This window comes from Accipiter gentilis, chromosome 6, assembly GCF_929443795.1.
Source record: "Accipiter gentilis chromosome 6, bAccGen1.1, whole genome shotgun sequence".
Classification (NCBI taxonomy): Eukaryota; Metazoa; Chordata; class Aves; order Accipitriformes; family Accipitridae; genus Astur; species Astur gentilis.
The window spans coordinates 26,772,056-26,796,463 of NC_064885.1; the positions used below are offsets into that span (position 1 = coordinate 26,772,056).

Sequence of the window (24,408 nt, forward strand, 5' to 3'; positions counted from 1 at the left end):
TTTCCATATGGAAGAGGTTTAGGTGTCCTGTCTTATGGCTGTGTACATAACTGGTTTTCCAATCGGGGAAATAACCAATGCTAAATATCCTGGAAGAGATTTTTTTTTTTAAAACTTTTTTTGGAAATGTGCTGCAAAATGTGCTATATGAACATTTTTCAGAATAATCTAATAGTAAACATCAGGGAGGAATATTTGACAGTAAATGAATGAGATTTAACAAATTGATTATGAGTTCATAAGGTTATGAAATAAAAATGTAAATATTCTATAATTTTTGTTTCATTTTGACCTATTTTTGACTGGGTTGACTTCATATGTATAAGAGATGAACATAGAAGCATGTGTCACGCTGGACATACTGATTTAGAAGTTGTGAAGTTTCAAAAACTTTTCCGAGAAAGTTTTTAAAATGTCTCACTGGAACAAAAAAACAGCATATTTTGAAACTAGGAGGAAGGTTTGGTTTGGTTTTCCTAAAGTAAACCAAAATAGCAAACATTTTCTTCCAGGGATGAGGGAATTGTCAGGTTTCTAACGGAGAAATTGGAGGGGAAGGTGAAGTTCAGCTGCAATTCCAAATGATTTGTGTTCTGTATATTACATACTACTTCTTTTGGTCTCTCTGGTGCTGAGATTTTCTTTTTTAAGTCACCAGTGTCTTTAGCAGTTTCAGAAGGGGTTTTGGTTTTGTTCTCTTCAAAAGAAATGTTTAAGGTAGAACTGACAAGGCAACCTTAGGGAGCTTTGAATTCCACCAAAATTGAGACTAATTACAGTGCTGCACAATAGCTGGGAAATACATGCTTTTCTGTAGCTGAAGTCTTGCAATGGGCCCGTCCCATTGACCTCATGGGAGTCACATCAGTGCCATGCTTGTTCATGGAGTAAGTAATCGAGTATTACGGGGTTTTTACCATTCATTTTTGCACTCAGATAATAAAAATAAGATGTTCCTTATTATCTTCATTTTTTTGGTTCTCATATTAGTTTCCTGTCAGATACTTCAGATATCTATTTTTGGTTTTGTTTTCAGCTGCCCAAATATATCTTCAAAACAAACCAAAGTCAGTTAACATAAACTGTGCTAAAAGCTTTGCAACTGTCAGTGGAAATAAGTTAAAATTATTCTGTAAATGTTTATTGTACAAAACCATTACCAGAAAGTTAGTGTCATTGAAAAAGAACTGCTTTGGATCATTTGAAGAACTTCATTTTATTTGAGTATGATGCAGTGAACATATGTATTTGAATATATCACTATATCCTCTGAAACTGATATATCCGATTCCAGCAAAACTTCCCAATTCAATCGCATGTGAACTCGATGAAAACAACTAACTTCACATAAGTAATTTCTGCAGTTTTAACTGTCATACATGTAAAACTTCTGGAGGCTAGTTAGCCTTTCTGCAGACTATGGAATCTCCTGAGAAGCTGCCTGTGTCAAAAATAATAATTGGAGGTATAGGCATCACTGATGTGCTGAGTTATGTATCATGGAAAATATATTTAGCCATACCGTGTTAGCATCTAGGAGGCCTAGTTGTTGGTTCATGTTCCCAGTATGCTATTTGGCAGTCTTCTAATAAATAATAGTCATTGCCTGAAAAACCTTACAGCCTAAGACTCCAACTTCGCACAGTTACATGAATGCTGAAATATGCTACTTTGAATAGTCCCATTCTTCAAAGTCAGTGGTTTCAAAACAGTCCATTGTTTTTCTTTAAAAACAAAATGGGAGTTTGTGGCTGCATGGTGGATTTGTATGAAGGCTCGCAAATTGCTGTGTGTGTTGCCCTACTTTGAATGGTCTACATGGTCTTTACATGAGCAGTAAATTCAGCTCCTTCAGGATGAAGTTACTAGTTTACCAGGCTTGTCTTATATAGCACCAGAGTGCATGTACCTGTGGTCGTGGCCAGGAGTTCCAGGTATCAGCTGACTATCAAGTCAAACTGTCATAGAACTAGAAATTTTGTACAAAAACAGAAGGTATTAAGGATGTGTTAGGGCAAGAAATTTAGTTGGATGAGGAGGCCATATCTGGGGGGAAAAGCAAGTCCATGGCAGCAGGCTATGTGTTCAGACAAATTGTGTGAAACGTCTGTGGCTTTTGTTTAACTCTTCCCTTATTCTAGGGAACTGATATCTATCTTCCATCATGCAGCCTGGTATGTTAGGGATGTTCTCCATGAAGGCATTTCTGAAGTCTGCTACTGCCTCAAAATCAGCACAGTAGGCCCGAAATGTTGTATATTCTATAACTAAAAATAAATGAACTGGATTGCTGTAAATAAAATGATGTCTCTGAGAGCAGAGTTAAGCATACACCAAGAAGTTTGATGAAGCTAAGTATAGGACAGTAGTCAAACAAATAGGACAAGAAAGACAAAAAGGGTACCTAGAGTGTGATACCACAGGGCACATCCTCAGCTGTAAGCATGTGAATTATTTTATTACTGCAAAAATAAATTGAAAAAACATTTATTTTATTACTTTCAATGTTGTCAGTTGTAATAATAGCAAGGTATATTCAGCATGTTTGTGTTTAACTTGAATCTAGAGAAACTAGAACACCTGAAAGAGGAAAGCAGGGCCTGCTGTGGGCAAACAACATACTGGAAGCAGACAAAAGCAGAGGCTACTTTGAACTTTTCTAATCAATCAAATGCAGCAGTAATTAAAAAAAGAAAAAGCTAGAAATACACCCACTTGTCTGTGTGGTGTACTTATGTCCAAAATGTGACAAGGAGACCCTGATGGTAACTTTTCATTTTGCAGCAAGAGACAGCTGCCATCCCATATGCAAATTCAATTTCAATTACATTTCAAAATTAGAGCTGTTAAGCAGGACTTTATAAACAAAGGTATTGACTACAAAGTAGTGAGCACGCACTTCCGTTGAGAAGTTAGGAAGGGAAGATTACCAACTAGTTTCTACATAAGCTACTTAAAGGAGGAAGTGTAAGAAGGGGAGAGCCTTCTAACTCATTGCAAATAACTCTTCTAAAAGTAGACTGTATAGAGGTACAGATGCATAAGTGAGTCTTCACGGAATACAGTTCAACCAGTTGTGTAGAAGGAGACATCTTTTGAACCATCAGTGAAGAGAATTTTTTTTCAAGTAGCTATTTTAAGGCTGCAATCATAAATTTACAACTGCAGGGAAACTATCCCACATATTTCCCCTGTGTGGGCATCCACCAGTCCCACTGCAGAAATAAAAGACTGAAAGAGATGACTTCAAGTCATCAAGTCCTAGTCCCTGCTGTTTCATCCAGCCACATAATAGATTTTCATGGCATAAATGGGACTTGATGTGTTTCAAAGGTAGTGAGGCGTTTTTTTGCCTTGCAACTTCACACAGAACAACTGCTCCAGATGATCACTTCTCTGATGGTTAGAAATGCAGTTATACAGGCTAATTTACAGCTTATTTTGTGTGTGGATATCTTTTAGCTTGAATACTGCCCTTGAATGTAGGTAACAATGTTATATATGTGTGTATACATGTTTGTGTGTGTGTGTATAAAAGTGTTATATATATTTAATAAATATGCCCTCTTGATAGGGTTTGTTTTGGTTTTTTCAGTCTCCACTTGTGAAACAGGCTCTCTGCTTTCTGGTCACTTTAGTATCTTTTTGCTGCATTTTTTCCCATTAGAACTTCTGTTCTTAATAATAAGTCTTATGACTGCCATGTGCAAAGGCATTGTTACTTCCTTGTGTCTTCTGGAAAATTCCGTGTGATTTAAATTTTAGGATTGTATTTAATTTTCTCTACCAAAATCACATCAGTGACTCTAGATCATCCTTTGATCAGTTATTATTCCAACGTCTTTCTCCTCTGTCAACTTTCAGTTTTGGTTTATGGCAGAAATTATTTCTAATGAATGACTTTGCCATTTGTACTTTTCAGTTTTTTATCCCCCCCTGCCCAGGAGTGCTTTGAGGTGTTATGAAGGAGAAGTTAGTGTACATGTCAGGATAAACATACTGAATAGAAAAAACATGCTTGGCCATAAAACATGTACTAGGAATCCTGCTAGAGTTCATGGGAACAGTGTATAATTTTTGTTTTGTGTGAGTGCATGTAATATTACATAGAATGGGAACCTTTTTCTCTCAAGACTGACATCAAGGATGGCAACTTAACATATGCCTTTCTACCTACCTTTCACTGTAGATGTTTCTCAATCACTCTTGAAAGGCCAAATTAATATTTGATATGCCAGTTACGATTTGGCAAGGTTTGTCACAAACAACAATAGGCATTATCTGTTTGTACAAAGCAAGCAATAAATCATATGGCTTCCAACTTTAAACAGAAGATGACTTCAGATAGCCACACAAATAACCTTTCAAAATAAAATTTCTTATAAATTGTCTGCAGATGATAAGTACAGGTTTTGAAAAGTGCAAGAGAGGAATCCAGATGGTGGGGTAGTGTAGAAAAGGTCGGTCACTCATTTTGGTCAAACAAGGAATATAGACACCACCACCACCACCCCCGCCTCAGGGAAAAAAAAAAGTCTGGTGCTTAATGTGCTTATAGGACAGGCTGATAACTAGAAAGATGAAGCTGGTAACAAAAGAAACGTAATGGGAAAATGATCCACTCAACGTGTAATTAATACTAGCATCTGTCACCATTTAATGAATGCTGCGCTAATCAGAGGATTTTGTCATGTTAGTAAAATGTTTAGCTACTTACCCGTAAAAGACAGGCATCATATGTATACAAAACTAACGTCATTCTGTGCAATATTCCACATATGATCTGCTCATATAACAGTGAGGATAACTGAATTTTATCAAATACATAACTGCAGAATTGTATGTTTTGTCAGAGATCAGCAGCTAGATTCTCTAACAAATATGTACAGGACATATAGATGAGCAAATAATGTAAGTGACTAGGCAAACAGTTCTGATGACTGTTCTTGTTCTTTACCCATCATTGCTCCTATTGTTTAGTGTTCACTTCTATATCTTCAGTCAGTTTCTGATTAAATCGATATATTCTGAGCACAGCATATTATTTTGGATACCGAGAACTACAATATTTTCTTAAAAGATCCTGTAATTCATTATTTTAATTTGAAAAATAAGGTTTTTTTCTGGCTTTTTTAGGTGTAAGAAAAACTTCTGAACCTACAGCACTTAAATCTTAAAAAACATTAAAAAAAAAAAAAAAGAAATCCCTTTCCAATAAACAACTTGATTCCATGTCAGATCTCTATAAATCCTAAATTAAAAAAAAAAAAAAAAAAAAACAAAAAAACAAAACTTAGCATTTTCAATAAAATTTTTATTTTATGAGGCATTAATAAGTGACTGTTTTACTGGTTGTGGGTTGTTTGGTTTTCAGTTGTGAGTACCTTCAGGCTCTATTGAAACCTGCAAGGATAGTTCCTCCATTTTGAAAAATGATACTGTAAAGTTAACTAAGTGTTGCCTTTGTATCTTGGGCTTGTTTTTAAGTCTTAATCATGACACTTGATGTATAACCTATTTGACTGACAAAAGATGCCATTTGAAGAGCTTAAGCCAGAGGGATTGGAGAAAAAAAAAATAATTGACAGATGTTATAGTAATTAAGCTGAAATTAATTTCATGTTATATGAAACTTTTTTTTGCAAGATACGTCTGATTTTTAAGTATAGATCTGTGGGAGGTGAACCTTTTTCAAAGTCATACTATTTTATTTGCATTTGAAACCTGAAGGATGCCATACCAGTTATTGCCTAGCTGGACCAATTCTATTCAGGTCTCTTCTTTGACATTTCAAATGGAGAATTTTGAATTCTTAACAAACAAAAAGAGCGCAGAAATTTCTCTAAAGGGGATTTTAAAAAATGATAGTATTGTTATGAGCTATTTGCATAGAGGACTTGAATTGCATAAAACTAGCAACTTCTTGTTGTTTTAAATCAGAATTGTTTCAAGCATAGTTTGTTGACTTCAGGAGAAGGAAGCCATTTTGTTCCAGCTCAGGAAATGCTCTGTTATACTGAAAAAGTGTATTTTCAAAATAATTGAACACTTTAATGGTAATGGTATCACACAGTATTAAGCAATTATTATCAGGAGAATGTTTGTTATGCCTAAAATACGTAGGGAAATCTCCTTTGCTTTTTTGCTGTCTCTAATTCAGAAATCTAAGTAAACAGCAGAGCTGTTTGGAAAATGGAAATAGCTTCTCTGGGGAAATAATGCTGTATTGGAAAACCATGAATATTGTTGTCAGGTATTTCTGTCCAAAGCTAAAATATGTTGGTTTGGCAGTGTTGTGATATTGTGTTATAGTTTGGATGCCTGATAGTATCTCTCACTTCATCCGTAATGCACCACCTCTGGATGTATGCAGTTGCTAAAACTTATCCATAACAGTTTGAGGAAGATTTGGGGATTCTTTGGTCATGCTGCAACATTGAAGATGTAATCCAGCACAAGAACCCAACTGACATAGGAAAATTTGGACTTCTAACAAATGAAATGCCATTTGTGATGTGTTGCAGTAGCAACATTGTCATTTCAGGGCTTTCCTTACTGGTGGATCAAGGTTTCTCTGCAGAAGGCATCACATACAGCAATGTAAGTGGTGGGGCTTTTCCTTCCCAGAAGACTCAATTCTCTCATGGTTTGGGTTATTTTGATTTTTTTTCCCCATGAACATTACTAAATGTGTAACCCTGTGAAACATTCATTTATGAATTTGAAATCAGAGATATAACTGATACGGAGTCCTTCAGTGGTTATTACTTGTGAATTTCAGTTGTGTGTGACCCTACAATAATTCAGTACTGTCATGTGGACTTATAAAATTCCTTTTTCAATAGTGGTTGAGCTGTTATTTGAAGATGCATTGGAATATTCTCATATCAATTTCAATTAGGTATGTTAAAGATAATAAAGTAATTTTAGTTAATTCTCTGTTAGCATTATTTGCTATTAATCTAGTTTTCTGTATCAACTGGTAGCCTAGAGAGGAATTTTTTCTTTTGTCTAGGCTGGGTTTTGTCCACTTATAACTAGTCTTTAGTATGCAGACAGCAGTATCACACTGAATTACAATGGTTTAACTCCTATTTTATTTTAAGTTTTATGCATGCTTTAATATTTGTGGCTTTCTTCAAAGGTATCATGCTCCATCTAGTTCTACCTGCCAAGAATGATTTTCAGGTCATGAAGGTGTAATAGTTTCTCAAGGTAAGCTATCACCAGTGTCTTCTGCTTAATTAAGTAAATGTTTCCTAAGGTACCTGAGTGTCTGTTGTTTACACGATCATTATTGTCAGTGCTTGTTCTTCCAGAGAAAGATTTAGTTATATTCTTCACTTGCCTTACTTTAGGTAGTACGTCCCTTATCCGTGTTGCTCTCTGTCTTGGGAAACCTCAGGAGTAATTCTGCTTTTGTGTTACCAAAGGTAAGTTTGTGTTCCTATCTGTTGTCTTGTTTCCCTTCTTCCTGCTTCAAGTTAGGAAAATAATTATTTCTTCTTTTCTGTTGCCTTTAACTAAGAGCAATTTTCTTATTTTTGACATACACAGCAGCATTCATCATGAAGAACCATCAGATATGTTTACTTGACTAGGTGTACCATATATTTTATACTTTGTTCATTTATCAAAAATCAATTAAATGCACTCAGTAGTCTGTTCAAGGGAAGGAAGAAGAAGAGTAGAAGGCAAAGCTAGAAAAGGATCAGGATTTTTATCTCAAGGTATGCTAGGCTATGAAAGGTCTTATCTGAAGATGCACCAGTGTAATTTAAAGTTTGTTTTTAAACAAACTTCTTAAAGCTGGTGTCCTGGTTTTGGCTGGGATAGAGTTAATTTGCTTTCTAGTAGCCAGTATAGTGTTATGTCTTGGATTCAGTATGAGAAGAATGTTGATAACACACTGATGTTTTCAGTTGTTGCTAAGTAGTGGTTATACTAAGTCAAGGATTTTGCAGCTTCTCATGCCCAGCCAGCAAGGAGGCTGGAGGGGCATGAGAAGTTGGGAGGGGACACAGCCAGGGCGGCTGACCCAAACTGGCCAACAGGGTATTCCATAGCATGTGATGTCATGCCCAGTATATAAGCTGGGGGGAGTTGGCCTGTGGGGGATCGCTGCTCGGGAACTAACTGGACATCAGTTGGCAAGTGGTGAGCAATAGCATTGTGCATCACTTGTTTTGTATATTCCAATCCTTTTATTAGTATTGTCATGTTATTATTACTGTTGTTATTATTATTTTCTTCCTTTCTGTTCTATTAAACTGTTCTTATCTCAGCCTACGAGTTTTATGTTTTTCCTTATGATTCTTTCCCCATCCCACTGGATGAGTGAGTGAGCAGCTGTGTCTTGCTTAGTTGCTGGCCGGGGTTAAATGATGACAGCTAGTCTAAACTGCTCTATGGATGCTTATTGTAAAGATTTACTTGATTTTGATTGGGTATAAACTAAATCAGTTTGTGTTAAATTGAAATAAGCCTAAATTAAACCAAAGTAAAAGTGCCTGCAGCTTTTGGATGGACTTTGCTAAATTAGATTAAAATTGTGCACTGGGTGCAACCAGTGTAAATGTCATTTTTTGGATGAAACCTGAATGAGACAAATTATCTGGAGCAGTGTAGTAACTAGAAGAAAGAACATTAGTGCACAGCAAACTGATTAAAATCATTTGTCGAAAAAGGCAAAATTATATGGTAGAACCAGAAGCCTAGGAGAGAGTGTCTGAAGCTAGAGGATGATTGTGAACAATAGAGTAAAAGGAATGACAACAGATGGGGATTGCAGGCAAGAGAAGCTCTTTAGCTGGAAAGCATCAAAAGAGCAAGTAGATACTTGTGACAGAAAATTCAACGTATGTTTTTAATATACATGCACATCAAATGATTATGACAACTGATAATGAAAGGATAGATTTCAGTATTCACTAAGTTGGTGCTACAGCTGAATTGTGGAGTTGTTCCCTCCTGTGCAGTTTACAGTGAGACTAAAACCTAGAGGTAACAAGTGTTAAGTTTAATGTAAAACCAGGAATTAAACTTGACCTGGACAAAACTAGTGTTTGAAGAAACAGAAAGAAAAAAAACACACCTTTTCAGAGAGCATGCTACCTGTAGTACTGAGAAAGAGGGCATACTTGTCACCACAGATTTTTCTGAAAACTGGAGATACAGGTAGGAATCAAGTATATTGAATACCTGCACAACGTGATGGGTTCTTTAGTGTTCCTGTCATTTGATCAGGTGAAATTAAAGCTGTAAATATACTGCAAGGGAACTTGAAAAACTCATTGAGAGTGTTAGTCTGTTCTTAAAAAGTGTGATGAGATTTTAGGGGCCAGCGCAATAGACATTTCTCAAAATTGAGATGTCAGTGCTGAAAGTGAGCTGACCATGTAAGAATATAGGAAAACAGTTTTCAGCAGATACTAGATTTAAACTAGTTGCAGATATATACAAATCAGGATAATAAGAAATATCCAAGAAGGGAGCAGTGGGATGATGGAACTCAGACTTAATCTGTAATACTTTAGGACTTTTTATACACATAGCAGGGAGTCTGACTGTTTGGGGTTTTTTACTCTATACTCTAATGAAGAAGAAAGAAAAAAAAAACAAACAGAAGAAATTTTAAGACCTGAAATTGTAACAAGGAGACCTTGAAACTGAAGTAAGGAGGACGAAACTAAAAGAAATAGTTTCAGATGAAACCTACCAGTGTCTTATCCATATAGAAAGGAATGTTATGTCTTGCACTTAGCTAGCATCCTTTGTTCTGTTAAATAGTGGAATAATCTCTTTGTGGCAGTCTTATCTAGGTCTGCCTGTTTAATCATGTTAATAAATGGCAAGTATCATGCTCATAATTGAAGACTCTGATCCTCAAGAGTAATTTTTTATTCCCTCTGATAGTGTTGCTTTCCCCTCAGCACATACCCCCATCCCTTCTGTATTGTCTCTCATTCTTCTGCTCTTGTATTGTTTCCTCTGATCTGTGTGCACAAGTCTGTATAAAGGTAGAACTTAGGCTGCAAAGCACCTATGATAAAGACCTTTAGCTATTTTTTTTTTGCTTATTTTCTTGCCTTTTTATTTATCCCCCCCCTCCCCCCGCAAGCTCTGGGAAAACCAATATGGAAAGATACTAATATAGGAATAAACCTGGCATGTAACTGAGAGGAAGGGAAGAGAGGGAGGGCGAGGCAGCAGTTTTCTTGCTCAAACGTAACTACTGCATTCCCCAAAGGAAAAGATAATTATTTTTTCCAAGCTTTTTATTCCATCTTCCTCCTGTATTTTACTAAAATATTTTTCAAATACTTTCAGTGGAAGCCTTTGGTAGTCATGCGCATGCACGCATGCACAGAACTAATCCCTTAGTTTAAGGGGGTTCATGTTTCTGAGTATGAGTGAAGTGGGAGAAAAATTAATAGCTTTGTAGTTGCTACATATGAAATTTTGGAATTGTGACGTTTCTTTTCTCCTCTTCTCCATGCACTTGAAATATTTGTTAATAGCAAGTCACGGAACAGTTTGCATTGACACCAGGAAGTCATCTTTCTTTCCATATGCCATTGTCTTTACAGCTGTACTCTACTGCAGTCACTGTTTTATTTTTGTTTGGTAACTAAATTGTTTTATCTTTTCTTGCTATTAATAGTTTGGTTTTCTTTCTCCAAAACCAAAGCAGATGTAGGGGAGGGAAGTATGTGGGCTTACATGATGGCTATTGTGATCCTGAGAAGAATCTGTACAAACTTGCAAGTACACACTGTTGTCTGAAACTTCAACCTGATGGTCTGAGAGAACTTTTTATTTTTCTTGTAGAACAGTTTCTTTAGCACAGCATATTAAGTTTGGCACTTCAGACTCTTTGGTTTATCTGAACTGGACATCCCATAGAAAGGTTGAAAAATGGACTATGTCTAATAAATGCCAGAGACATCTAATTTTTTTTTTCCTCATGAGTGCAAACCAGAAGGAAATTACTATTCTGTATAGATGTGATCCTATCAGTGTAGACAAAATAGTAATTTGTGTAACTTCCTGTACTATAGCAAATGTAAGCATAGAATTTTGTAGCAATTTTCAAATGAAGCATGGGTATCGCAAGTCCTGCTTTAAATTTGGAAAAAAGGTAATAATTTGCCAGAAGAGTAAAAAGAATCCAATTTCACAGACATAACAGGCAGCAACTAGTACCTATTTGATTTCATACTGTGCATGCCTGAAACGTGGAACGGCACCAGTGCATGGGTTTAGTTTAATTGCAGTTTGAACTCTTGCACTGTTGCACCCAGATGTGGTTCATTTTTTCTTCTTACTCTTAGAAAGTTTTCCTTCAAAGACTTCTGAGAACCTTAAATAAATGAAGGCTTCATTAACTGCACCCTGTTCATAGTCCATTTTGCCTTCATATTCAATGGAGCAGGTCAAAACCTGCCAGCAATTTTGAGGTACACAAGTATTATTTCACACACACACACACACCCTCACCCTCCTTGAAACCAGTGTAGTTCATTCTGCCAGGCTGCATTTGCTAACAAACATTGTTTACATTCTTGCATATTAACCAAATCAAGACTCTCAAAATAATCTCCTTTGGCCAATCATAGCAAAGTAACAGCTTTAATTGCAAATGTTCTAAATCAAGCAGAAAAATAAAGTCTTTAAAAAAAAAAGAAAGAAAAAAGAAGTCAAAGCAATCATAACAATCAACTCTGTTTACTTCTGTACTTCCATCTCTCTGTATGATTAAAAACTTCAAATCACACAATCCTTCCTGAATCCATCTTTCTCCAAGGCTGTAGGAAATGTGCTATATATTGTAGTAGTTATGAAGTAGTTTGTGGAGTTTGTAATTATGACCACTGGATGTTTGTTAAAGAAAACAGTTGCAATGGAAGTAGCACCGTTGGTTTGTTATGTTCTGCAAGCTGTAAAGGCTAAAGAGGCATTATTATTTTCTAGGTCTTTCCAAAGAAACATGCAGGTCTGCTATTCATGTGTTGTACCTTAACAGCATTATGTGACTATTCCTCACTGCCTTGTGATTTACTCTAAAAGTAATTTAAGTAGGTCTTAAGTGCATTATAAATGTTCTGATCTTAACTCAAATGTATTCTATATGCTTCAATAAACTGAGGAGTTTTATTACATGTGAATTTCAGTATATCAAGAAGAAATAACAGTGAACTGTGAAGATGGTCATTTGATCCAGATAAACGAGTCTTCTCTTCAAATTGCTGCTAAGTTATAAGAACTACTTTTCTTATGCAAATATTTGTGTACACTTGTCTTCACTATCTAAAACTTTAGACTGCTGATTTATTTTTTTTTAAATAGAAACCTGTTATAAATGGTGGGAGGCACAAATATATACAAGTAACAGTGCTGATACTACATAATTAGTGAGAGGACAGGTGGAACATTGTCCCTGAGTAGCCGGTCAGAAAGTAAAAGAATATTTAAGAAGTGACTGTATAGCAGCAATAAAAGCTTGTGGGCTCACTAGCCTAGCACAGTTGGAGACTTACTTTAATGGGTGAACATATTAAATCTTTCTATTGATGTGGTGTAATTGGGAGGGAGAATGGTCTTGCTGGTTAGGTTGTTTAATGTACTGTATTTTATCCTCTTCAGTTACAACTATTTGCACAGCAATATCCATTGGGAGAGGCAGAGTTAAATATTACTGTATTGATTTACACTTCTTAATAGTGTCCTTCTACCTGTCTCATACAGTATTGTTTTTGTTTTGAACATCTTACAAGACTCACCAGTATGTCCATTAAAACATAACTCATCTTTTAAACTCTGTAATAGCAGAATGATCAGGTTAAGGAGATGGATCTAAAGCCACAATGTGTTATAAGGAGTCTTCTATTATTCTGTTTTTCATTGGTAAATGAACAAATTATTTAATCTGATAGGAGCCTTAATCACTTTCAAGATAGTACTGGTGAAGTTGTATGATGTGGAGCTAAGAGTTTAATGCAAACAGTATTTTTCACTTTAGATAAAATGTTTAGGTAAGTATTTTAGCAGTAGTTTTGAAGCATTTGTCTTCTATTAAGCTACTCATGTTTATGATCTTAAAGCCCAGTTATAGAATTAAGCTGTTTTTCTGTTGTTGCTTAGAAGATGGAAGATACCCATCTTCAATAGCAATGAGTGATTACAACTGCTTTTCAGCTCTGATGTTTATTACAGCAACCCAAAATCTCCAAAATAAGGCAGACTTAAAAACATATATTAAGAGGGTTTTTTGGGTTTTGTTTTTTAAATCTCACTCTTAAATGGAATACGGAAGCTGGAAATAACTGTTTGTCCTGACGGATAGTGAATTCCTTGTGAATTCTTCTTTTTACACTCTAGGTCAAGCTCAAGGCTGTGAGATAATGATGGTGTACAGTAGGCCATCCATCCTCATCCTCTGCTGGCTCTTATCCATTTTTTTATATTTACAAAGGACTGAAATAGCCAGCTGAACATTCACCTTATTTCCATACTTATTATAGGGTTGGCCAAAAGTTTGGATTTTCAGGTAGGTGTCCTCAGGTGATCATATTTGCCAGAAAGCTCCATACAACATGATAGCAAGGCTCTGAAAAATCTAGTAGGCCACAAGAGAGAAGCCTCAGTGTTAACAGATTGAGATGCTGGTGGAATTTCATAAAACTGGCAAAAGATGCCTCTCTGATTGCAGGGCTTAGGTCGTGCTGCAAAAAAAAGCTTATTGCAAACAATGGATATGAAAGAGCTTTTTAATTTTTGTGTAGCCATCACTAATGAACTTAAACATGAGAGTGCCATTTTCTTTTGTGTAGAGACAGTGAGGAAATTATTACAAAAAACGTTGCTATGTAACTGTGCCAAGATCATGGTATGAATCTTCTGTAATATTTGTTAAATGTAATTTCTGTAACTATCCATTTCTTTAACTGTTTCACAACATCTTGTGAGATACCTATATGTTCCTTGTTATGCTGTGTGAAGGCACAGTGGGAATATTTATTGAAACAAAGGTGTCTTTTCATTGCCAAGAATCCAGTTGGTTTTGGGGGCAGGAGAAAAAAAGGAGACTTAACAGATTCTTCAGTTCCACAAGATCTGCATTCTTGCTTTTAAGTTAATCACAATATGCCATTAGTAGCCTTGCATGAAACTTCTCATTTGTGTTACTGTTCTTCAACAGCTTATCCCAGAGGGATCAAAATGGCATTTGCTTTAGCTGCATCAGTGTCAATGCATAAGGATAGCCTCAGTCTAGCTCTTTATATATTTATGTAGCATTTTATTTTAGTTCTTTTGCAAATACCTATGCATTGTTGGTGCTACTTGGTTCTATAGTTTGGATATAATACATGGTTGCCTCATCTTGGTGAAAAGTGAGTAAATTTTTAAGGTGCCTATTTTGCATTTTTTAAAGTGACCTAGAAGCCTAAGCTTCATTCACTTGCAAAATAAGCATAGCTTTGTCTAAACCTAAAGATTTCTATTGTTCTATTCAAATTTTCCTTTATTACTTATGCAGTCAAAGGTGTAGTGTGGATGTAGCTGCAACTCTTTGAAAAGCTTTACAGTACTATAGTATCAGCTTCTCAATTAGATGCGGCTATGTTAGAATAAGAGTAGAAAAAGCTATGACAGGAGGAGTGCTTTTTCATAAGTAAAATTGCATCTATACTAACAGGGACTGGGAAGGTGAAGGAGGCAGGTAAGCTGGTAGTTTTCACTGCTAATTAATTTCAGAATTTTAAAAAAATTATATATCTAGTGAGGGTGTTTGACTTCTTCATGCCTTGGAAATTCAGCTTAGGTTTACAAACTCTTAGGCAAGAGATTAGCTGATACTGGCTTCAAACGATCAATAAACTGAAAGATATTTAGGTATACAGATCATAACTATAAGATATTTCTAAAGCTATCTCCTTGAAGATGTTTCAGTAATGTTGATATTTATTCCACTTTTATTTTGTAATTATTTATGTGAGGGTGAAATGGGTGATTTCTATACTGAGGTGCATGAAAATTGAATGCTTCAAAAATAATAATTTATTTGATATTGCAGCAAAAATGCAACAATAATCTGCAAGAGAAAATGAGATAAAATGAGGGACAGAAGCATTTGAATACTCCAATTTAAAAATCAAATAGTAAGGCAACATAAATTTTTATAGTCTCCTCCAATCCACAAAACCCAGCCAAAAGCAGAGATTTTTTATATTTTTTTTTTAAATCTGTGGAAAAGTAATAGAATATGGGATTAAACAGCCTGGGAGAAGGGATTTAGTACAGGTAAAGTCTCTAAGACTAACTGAGAATGTCACTGTTTTTTTTCAGTAGAAGGCATAATGGCTCCTTCACTGCACAGGGGAGTGAGAGCTTGGACTGCGGTGACAAATCCAAGGCCAAAAAGAAAGACTGGGGACTTAGGCCATTCACCTGGGGCAGAGGAAAATATTTGAATCTAGATCTCCTAAATCTCAGCAAGCACTGTTTTCTAGATTCCGGCATCACCTTCCTCCTCCAATGAATGTTTAACTATTTAAAGTAGAACAGCTTGAGAGAAAATAGGGAAAATTAATCTCCAAATAACCTGTAATCTGAGAAATTGTATTTTGAGTTACTAGTTTTAAGCAAAGCAGAAAGCTGAGTCTGGAGAAATTTGAAATCCTAAAAATGTGTATTGGAGAAGGAAATAGCCATTATAACAGGGCTTCACAATTCACACCATCTTTCTTCAGCTTTCCCCAGAGGTTTCTCATTATACAGTATGAGTCTGTAATGTGAGACTTGTCTCCTAGTTCTATAACTTCCGAAATAGATTAAGGGAAGGTTGAGCCCTCCATCCTTAAAAGATGGCTCACCAAATGACAAACTTCAAATATTATTTTGTCATACAATGTGAGTAGTAGTGAATAGTACTATGCTTCTGGTAATCTACAGTCCAGATTAATTTTGACAATAGATACTTCCTAAATAGTTTATTTGTTGCTAATTTTCACTTAAATATTTTAGTTGGTTTATTTGTTTAAAATTTAGCTATGACTTTTTATCCAAAGCCTTGGGTGGTTGCTGCTGTTTCGATTAGGTTCTGCTCATCCTTTCCTCTTCTCTCCTCTTTCATGAAGAAATGCCAATGGAGTAAGCAATGTAGTAGTGAATTGCTTTAACACTTGTACTTCCAAATAACATCGAGAATGAAATGTGTCCATGGTAACCAGGATGCACTTATAATACTTTCCATTCTTCATCTTTTTAATCTATGCAAAAAGTATAGGTATTACAAAATCTGTATTTTTCTTTGAAATAACAATGTGCTAACAAATTACGGAGGTAACTGTAGTTTGTCCTGGGTATTTGTACAGAGAGAAGTTTTTAAATGGAATAGTGCTATTGACAGTTTGTAAATCAAAGAATAATGTTTAGAAAGCACACAGTGGTATTTATATTAAATTACTTGAATATTTTACTTTTCCTGTGCCTCTGTGTGTTGGCCTGATCTTCCCATTCTGGCAGATAGTTCTGTTGTAGTGTGCTTCCTAGTATAGCAGTTAAGAAGGGGAGAGATTATTGAAATATGTATTTCTGTAATTTTTTGAAGTTTTTTAAATTAGCATTAAAATACTTTGTAATTTATAATTGTACAACAATACTACAAGAAAGTAACTTTTTATAACTAAAACATCTACTGTAATTGCTCTAAAAATAGGACGGAAGTATTTAATTTGTAGAGTATTGACTTAGTGTTCCATTTTAGGGTTGGTCGGATTGTATAAAGATAAAATCTTATTTAAGAGTCTATACACACATATGCATATTAACCAGGTTTCTTTTCTCCTTTAACAATGATTTTTTTTCGCTATAATACACTGTATTCTTGCATACCATTTTGAAGGGTATGCAAGCTGAGGAACATGTAGAAAGATGTCTTTTCTTTCTCCATTTGCATATCAGTTTTGTTCTGACCTTATTCTTGCCTCATGTTTTCCACAAATAAGAATGGAAGTAGCCTTACGTGCTGATTCTCCCTACATTGCTAGAGATAAAAAGAGCTTTTGGAAGTACAGTACAGTACAGCATTCACTGCCCTATTATCACCATGGTGGGCTACAAACATACTAGTTTTACAGCCTTCCCAGGTAGTGAGATCATCACTGAAACAGAATGACAAGTGGTTTATAATCTCTTTTGCACTGAATACTCATATTACCACTAGTATATTAAGTGGTGTTATTTTAGCAACATGGTGGTCTATACTGTGCATGTACATTACAGAAATGTTAATTCTGCTATTATAAAATGTTTCAGTGGTGTAATTTATTTTTCATATATTAAATTCTAGAATGCAGACTAGATGAATGGGGGGGTTTTGCCCTCAAAGAGGCAACTGTTTCACTGCAAAGGAATAAGGATAGTGTGTGACATCATAAAATAGGATGAACTTATGCAACTGAGGAGGATGTTTTTTCTTTTATTCGCATAATAAGGGTTATTTTACAGAGTATTGTGGATATGTCTGAGAGTTAATTGAAGCTATTTTGTATGTATGCTATCAGAAATTATTTAGTCATCCCGGCTACCCCCTATAATGATACATTAGCCACAATAAACATCAAAATGATAAATTTTAGCTGTCTACATTTGACATTGAAATGTAGATGTTAAGCCTTTATTCAAACTTATTTACTGTTACTGTATGTGAGATATCAACAGGATACAAGCAAGACTCGAAAAATACAGAAGTGATTGGTGTGGGCCTGCCTTAGCAGATCGTCTGGAATCTGAGCTTTAATTTGAAATTGAATTATGAAAGTGAATGCAACTCATTGGGAATTACAAATACTTAATTCTTCTCAACTTTAAAATCTATATTTTGACACTGAAATACCAGAGAGATCTAAAGTTAAATTTCATGTTGAGAGATGTAAACCACTGTTGTCAGATATAAGAATTGTAATAGTAAATTTAACTCTGTGTTCTTCAGTCAGTATATGTGAGTAGTCTTCTGTTGCTTATTGACAGTTAACTCAAAGCTTGCTTTTAATTTTGCTTTTCTACATGCCAGTAGAAAAAATAAGACTCTATGGAGTGTATTCTTTATATACATGTGTGAGTGTTTATAAATGTACACCGCAGTAATAGTCTCATTTGTCAGTTTTATCGCTCTCTATCCACCTATACATAAAACAATGTAAAATCCTCACTTTTCTCAATGAAATGGAGGGAAATAAAACAGATTAATATTAGTAAGATTAAAAGATTTCTTTTCTTTTTTTTTTCACCTTGCCCACAAGAACAACTGAATCCTACTTTTGGCTTGCTAACAACTTGTGTGAAGGAAGAGACCTGATTACGACTTTCCTCTCCTGTAAACTGAGCTGTGACAGCAACAAAACAGAAGTCAATATTAAAAGCTGACACACTATTGAAGCATATGTGTAATGTTTTAAGAGAACTCTGGGAAAATTACCGATAGCTAGGGCCACTTGTTCTCCATCATTTCATAGCTACGTAATTTACTATTCATATTAATCTTTTGTCTCAGTTGCATGCTTTGTAATGCAGGCTTGCTTTTATTTTTCTGACTCTGAAAATGTGGGTTGAATGTGTACTTCTGAAGAGCCTCTTCCAGAGTTTTCAGACAGTCTACGTGCTGAGCTTTGAACTGTCCTATTAGTTTTGATTTTAACAAAATGTTAAAATGACAGTTCAACTTCTAATACTGCCACTTTTGAATGCCTGAGCACTTGAATGGGTATTTCTACTTAACCACATAATTTAATGCCTGATGAATTGTGTTTGTGACTAAATGAAGAACAAAAGGAGAATATTTATAGTTTTGCAAGTTGAGATGTCATTAAATGTGTGTTAATTTCTACGAACAATTTGCACACGGGTTGAGAACATTTTCTTTGTATGTAAAAACATTTCACACTTGTCTAGGTGCATTATGGGGTGTTTATTGTCCTTTGAAGCATATTGTAGGGCCGCTGGTAATGTGACCATGGTCTGATCTCTTATGATAACTTTGTTTTGGGAATGTAGTAATATTTACACAACCAGACTCCTGAATCTTAGCAATGTATTTATTTCATGGTAGTTGATATTAATTTCTTCCTTTTTTCTTTTTCTTCTTCCACAATTGTAGGTAATTTTCAGGTGGTGGAAAATTTCACTTAGGAATGAATTTCATGAATCAAGACCTGGGGAAATTAAAGAATCCCAGGATGATTCATCTCTTCATAGTAAGATGATAATAATAATTACAAATTTGCTCTGGCATATAATAGAATAATCTAGCAGTATTGATCTGTAGTAACTTTCATGAAAGATGTAATTTGTTTGGCTAACAGGCTTTTCTGTATGAATTCATTAATTAATGTATGAATACTGGAAAAACAAAAAGACATGGCAGTAAATGTAAATATAGGATAAATCCCAGCAACATTGTCTTATAATGAAACTATCAATGACAGAGTTATTAGGAACAAAAATAGGCCAGAAAGCAGTATTTTTATTGCTAATAACTTAGTCCTTAAAATAGTCTGTGCCAGCACAATTGTTTTTGTGGCCATGTCATGAGCCACCTGGATTCCCAATCTTATTTAACATAAGTAACACCAAGTGCAACAGGTACTTGGGATTATGCAAGTGCAATATGACTTTAGGAGCATACAGCCAGAAAAAGAAAGGCAGCAGAGACACCACTAAATAAATCGCAAAAGGTAGACTTATGGAGCTGTCTTCCAACCTGTTCCTGGTAGACTGGCCACTGAGAACATCTGAAATAATTATGCTTTTTCCCAAAGTTCCATGGGACTATGTGTCCCAAGTAGTTATTGCTCTGCTTCTTCTTAGAATCTTGATTCTCAGTAATCTATTAGTTTTAAGAGATGTCGTGTCACAAGATGTGGTTGATCATGGCTCAGAGGAAAGAGTTTCCTGAAAATACTAAGCCAAAGACACGTTAATTCAGCAACTGCAGCGAATAGCTGAGGTCTGAGCTATGACCTGGTCTGAAAATGGAGAACTTCATAACTGCACCTGCAGGGACTGGATTGAGATCTGAGGCTTTTGTAGCCCAAGAGACTAGGTAGCACTCAAAACACCTCACATTGGTGAGATTATTTTTTTTTAAATAAGCCAATCTTGTATTCTGATTAGGTACAGACATAAAAAAAAAATAGTTACAGATGTGACTTCGTATTTATCCTGTTTTTATAATGAACTTGGAAGATGTAATTTCCAAATGAAGTCCTGTTTTCCTCATCAACAGCTTTGGTAGACATCATCTTCGTTACAGCTAGGCAGAGGAGGTCACTTTACCAAGAAGTATATGAATCTCAGGTGGTAGGGGAGAGGGTTCTGGTGGGTTGACCCTGGCTGGAGGCTAGGTGCCCACCAAAGCCACTCTATCACTCCCCGCCTCAGCTGGACAGGGGAGAGAAAATACAACAAAGGGCTCATGGGTCAAGATAAGGACAGGGAGAGATCACTCAACCAATTGCTGTTATGGGCAAAACAGACTCGACTTGGGGAAAATTACCTTAATTTATTGCCAATCAACCAGATTAGGGTAATGAGGAATAAAACCAAATCTTAAAACACCTTCCCCCCATGCCGCCTTCTTCCCAGGCACAGCTTCACTCCCGTATTGTCTACCTACCCCCCTGCAGTGGCACAGGGGGTTGGGGAATGGGGGTTGGGATCAGTTCATCACATGTTGTCTCTGCTGCTTCATCCTCTTCAGGGGCAGGACTCCTCACACTCTTCCCCTGCTCCAGTGTGGGGTCCCTCCCACGGGAGACAGTCCTCCACTAACTTCTCCAACGTGGGTCCTTCCCATGGGCTGTAGTCCTCCATGAACTGCTCCAGCATGGATCCCTTCCACAGGCTGCAGTCCTTCAGGCACAGACTGCTCTGGCAGGGTCACAAGTCCTGCCAGAAAACCTGCTCCAGCCTCCAGCACAGGCTCCTCTCTCCACAGATCCGTAGGTCCTGCCAGGAACCTGCTCCAGCGCGGGGTTCCCACGGGGTCACAGCCTCCTTCAGGAATCTACCTGCTCCGGCGTGGGGTCCTCCACGGGCTACAGGTGGAGATCTGCTCCACCGTGGACCTCCCTGGACTGCAGGGGGACAGCCTGCCTCACCAGGGTCTTCACCACGGGCTGCAGGGGAATCTCTGCTCCGGTGCACTGGAGCATCTCCTCCCCCTCCTTCTTCACTGACCTGAGGGTCTGCAGGGTTGTTTCTCTTACAGGTTCTCACTCCTCTCTCCAGCTGCAGTTTCTGCGCAACTTTTTTTCCCTTCTTATCCCAGAGGCACTACCACTATTGCTGATGGGCTTGCCCTTGGCTGGTGGCGTCCTGGAGCCGGCTGGCATCGGCTCTGTCGGACATAGGGGAAGCTTCTAGCAGCTTCTCACAGAAGCCACCCCTGTAACCCCCCTGCTACCGAAACCTTGCCGCGCAAACCCAATACAAGGGTAAAACTTTCCTCAAGACAATATACCTGTTTTCAAGAGGAAACTTGATTTTATCTTCATTTAGGGTCTGAAATAAGACCAACGTGTTTCCTATGCTTTGCTTATTGAAATCTACCACTTCCAACAGCACAGTCAAGACATTTTTAGCCCTGGTGAGTTAATGTGGTCTGCATATCTATGTTTAGGTTTGTGTTTCTGGTTTTGTGTGGCAAGGTTTTGGTAGCGGGGGAGGGTTACAGGGGTGGCTTCTGCAAGAAGCTGCTGGAAGCTTCCCCTGTGTTCGAGAGAGAGAGCCCAGACCAGCCGGCTCTAAGACGGACCCGCCGCCAGCCAAGGCCGAGCCCATCAGCGATGGTGGTAACGCCTCTGTGATAACATTTTTAAGAAGGAAAAAAAAGTTGAGACGGGGAGAAACAGCCACCGGAGCGAGGAGTGAGAACATGTAAGAGAAACAACCCTGCGGACACCAAGGTCAGTGAAGAAGGAGGGGGAGGAGATGCTCCAGGCGCCGGAGCAGAGATTCCCCTGCAGCCCGTGGTGAAGACCCTGGTGAGGCAGGCTGTCCCCCTGCAGCCCAGGGAGGTCCACGGTGGAGCAGATCTCCACCTGCAGCCTGGGGAGGACCCCACGCCGGAGCAGGTGGGTTCCCAAAGGAGGCTGTGACCCCGTGGGAAACCGGCGCTGGAGCAGGTTCCTGGTGGGACCTGCGGCCCCGTGGAGAGAGAAGCCCACGCTGGAGCAGGTTTGCTGGCAGGACTTGTGACCCTGTGGGGGACCCACACCGGAGCAGTCTGTGCCTGAAGGACTGCAGCCTGTGGAAAGGACCCACGCTGGAACAGCTCATGAAGAACTGCAGCCTGTGGGAAGAACCCATGTTGGAGAAGTTCGTGGAGGACTGTCTCCCATGGGAGCGACCCTATGCTGGAGCAGGGGAAGAGTGTGATGAGCCTTCCCGCTGAGGAGGGTTGAAGCAGCAGAAAATAACGTGTGATGACCGTAAACCCCATCCCCGTCCCCCTGAGCTGCTGGGGGGGCTTGGTGGAGAAATCCAGGAGTGAAGTTGTGCCTGGGAAGAAGGGTGGGGTAGAGGGAAGATGTTCTGAGATTTGGTTTTATTTCTCACTACCTTACTCTGGTTGATTTGTAATAAATTGAGTTAATTTTTCCCAAGCTGAGTCTGTTTTGCCTGTGACAGTAATTAGTGAATGATCTCTCCTGTCCTTATCTCAATCCGCAAGCTTTTTGTTATATTTTTCTCTCCCCTGTCCAGCTGAGGATGCGCGAGTGATAGAACGGCTTTGGTGGGCACCTGGTGTCCAGCCAGGGTCAACCCATCACACCATCATAACTTTTGCAACTGACCAATTTCAAGTCAATTTGCTTGAAATAATACCACTTCCTTAGGCAGTTGGGTAGGGAGATTGCATGTGACTGCTGTTAGTGCTCCATTGATGGAAAAGCTGCACATTCTGAGCTCACATGACTGGATATATGCACAAACCGTGGAAAAAGTTTCAGTCAGCACTCACAGTCCATAACAAAACAAATCTTTAATTTCAGTTAGTACTACTTGTTTTTGCTAGAATGGGAACGAATGTATCACAAACCAGCAGAAAATGGACTGCCTGTTGAATTTGGCTGTTGCTCAGGGAGTCTTTAAATATGCTACGCTTTTTTGCAGTAGGTGTTTATAATCACTCCATTAGTTTACGCAAATAGTTGCACCACATTTTAATTTTAGAAAATTATCAATTTTTATAAACTTGAGCTTTCAACGAAGTAGTCTTCTATATTTTTTTGCCAAGAATTACACAGAATTTATAGCTGAATTTTAGCAATAAGTTTTAGTGGTTTTTTGGGTTTTTTTTTAATTAAAATTAAATTTTTATTTACCTCATAAAAGTAGATTTGATATGTGTATATATATTGGTGAGGACTTTAGCTTGGGGTTTTTTTCTCATTGCTTATACTGTAAGATTTTCCTGTGGCATTTGGTATTAATATAATGTCACAATAAAACATCTGTTTTACATTACCTGGATACAATGATTCAAATAGTTAAATTATTGTTAACATGCAGTTTTCTACTGTTATCCTGTGTAACCAGTAGGTTACAAATAAAACCTGGCTGCTTTTTCTTGAAAAGTGTTATTGGTGGTTCAGAGGTTTCCTATCCCATAGGAAACCACATGGGGTTTTCCCTCTGGTTTTTAGTAAAATTTTAAAATAAAATATTTTGTTTCCAGAAAAATACTAACATAAATAGAAGTATTACAAATATAAATTACTATGTTTGTGAGAAGTTGTATTGTTATATTGATATTATTTCTGTCCGTAGCTCTTGCTGTTCCACACAGTCAGATGTTTTTACACCTCCTTCTCACCTCCTGTTAAAATGAGCTTTGCTGCTGTTCTCGTAACTATTACAGATTTTTATTTTTTTTTTATAATTCCCCACAAATATATAAAATTGAATAGTATTCTCATTATCCTTACTGAACTTTTTGCCAAAGGAGGGTTCAAATACAAGACTCCTCACCAGACCCATGGTAGTACATCCCTACCAGCAAAATGCTTATGTTTTGTTAAGTATTAGTATTTCCCGTTGTTATCTCCGAGTTCCCATTCCTAAGATTTTATCTGTTTTCACATGGTTGGAGATTTTTAGAGAAAATTTGGTTGTTTGTTTGTGTCTTTTGTTTTTGGTTTTGTTTTGTTTTGGTTTGGGTTTTTTTGTTTTAAAAGTTGCTTAAATTATTTCTAATGGGCATAGGAAGAATAGCTGCCCTGCAAATGAAACATTTTGTCAGTATCCCATACAGGCATTTGAAGCATCCAACAGAAAACTGATGAAATAAACATTTTATAATAAACATTAACATTTTAGTAAATTTATATTAACTATCATACA

General features: G+C 37.1%; 1 protein-coding gene across 1 annotated transcript in view; it reads left to right on the forward strand.

Annotated features, from left to right (window-relative positions):
- Positions 1-24,408, forward strand: part of FBXO36 (F-box protein 36) — a 33,350-nt gene that overhangs the window by 1,231 nt on the left and 7,711 nt on the right. Inside the window, 1 exon segment of the mRNA XM_049803202.1 lies at positions 19,160-19,256. Within this exon segment, the coding sequence (XP_049659159.1) occupies positions 19,160-19,256 (97 nt within the window).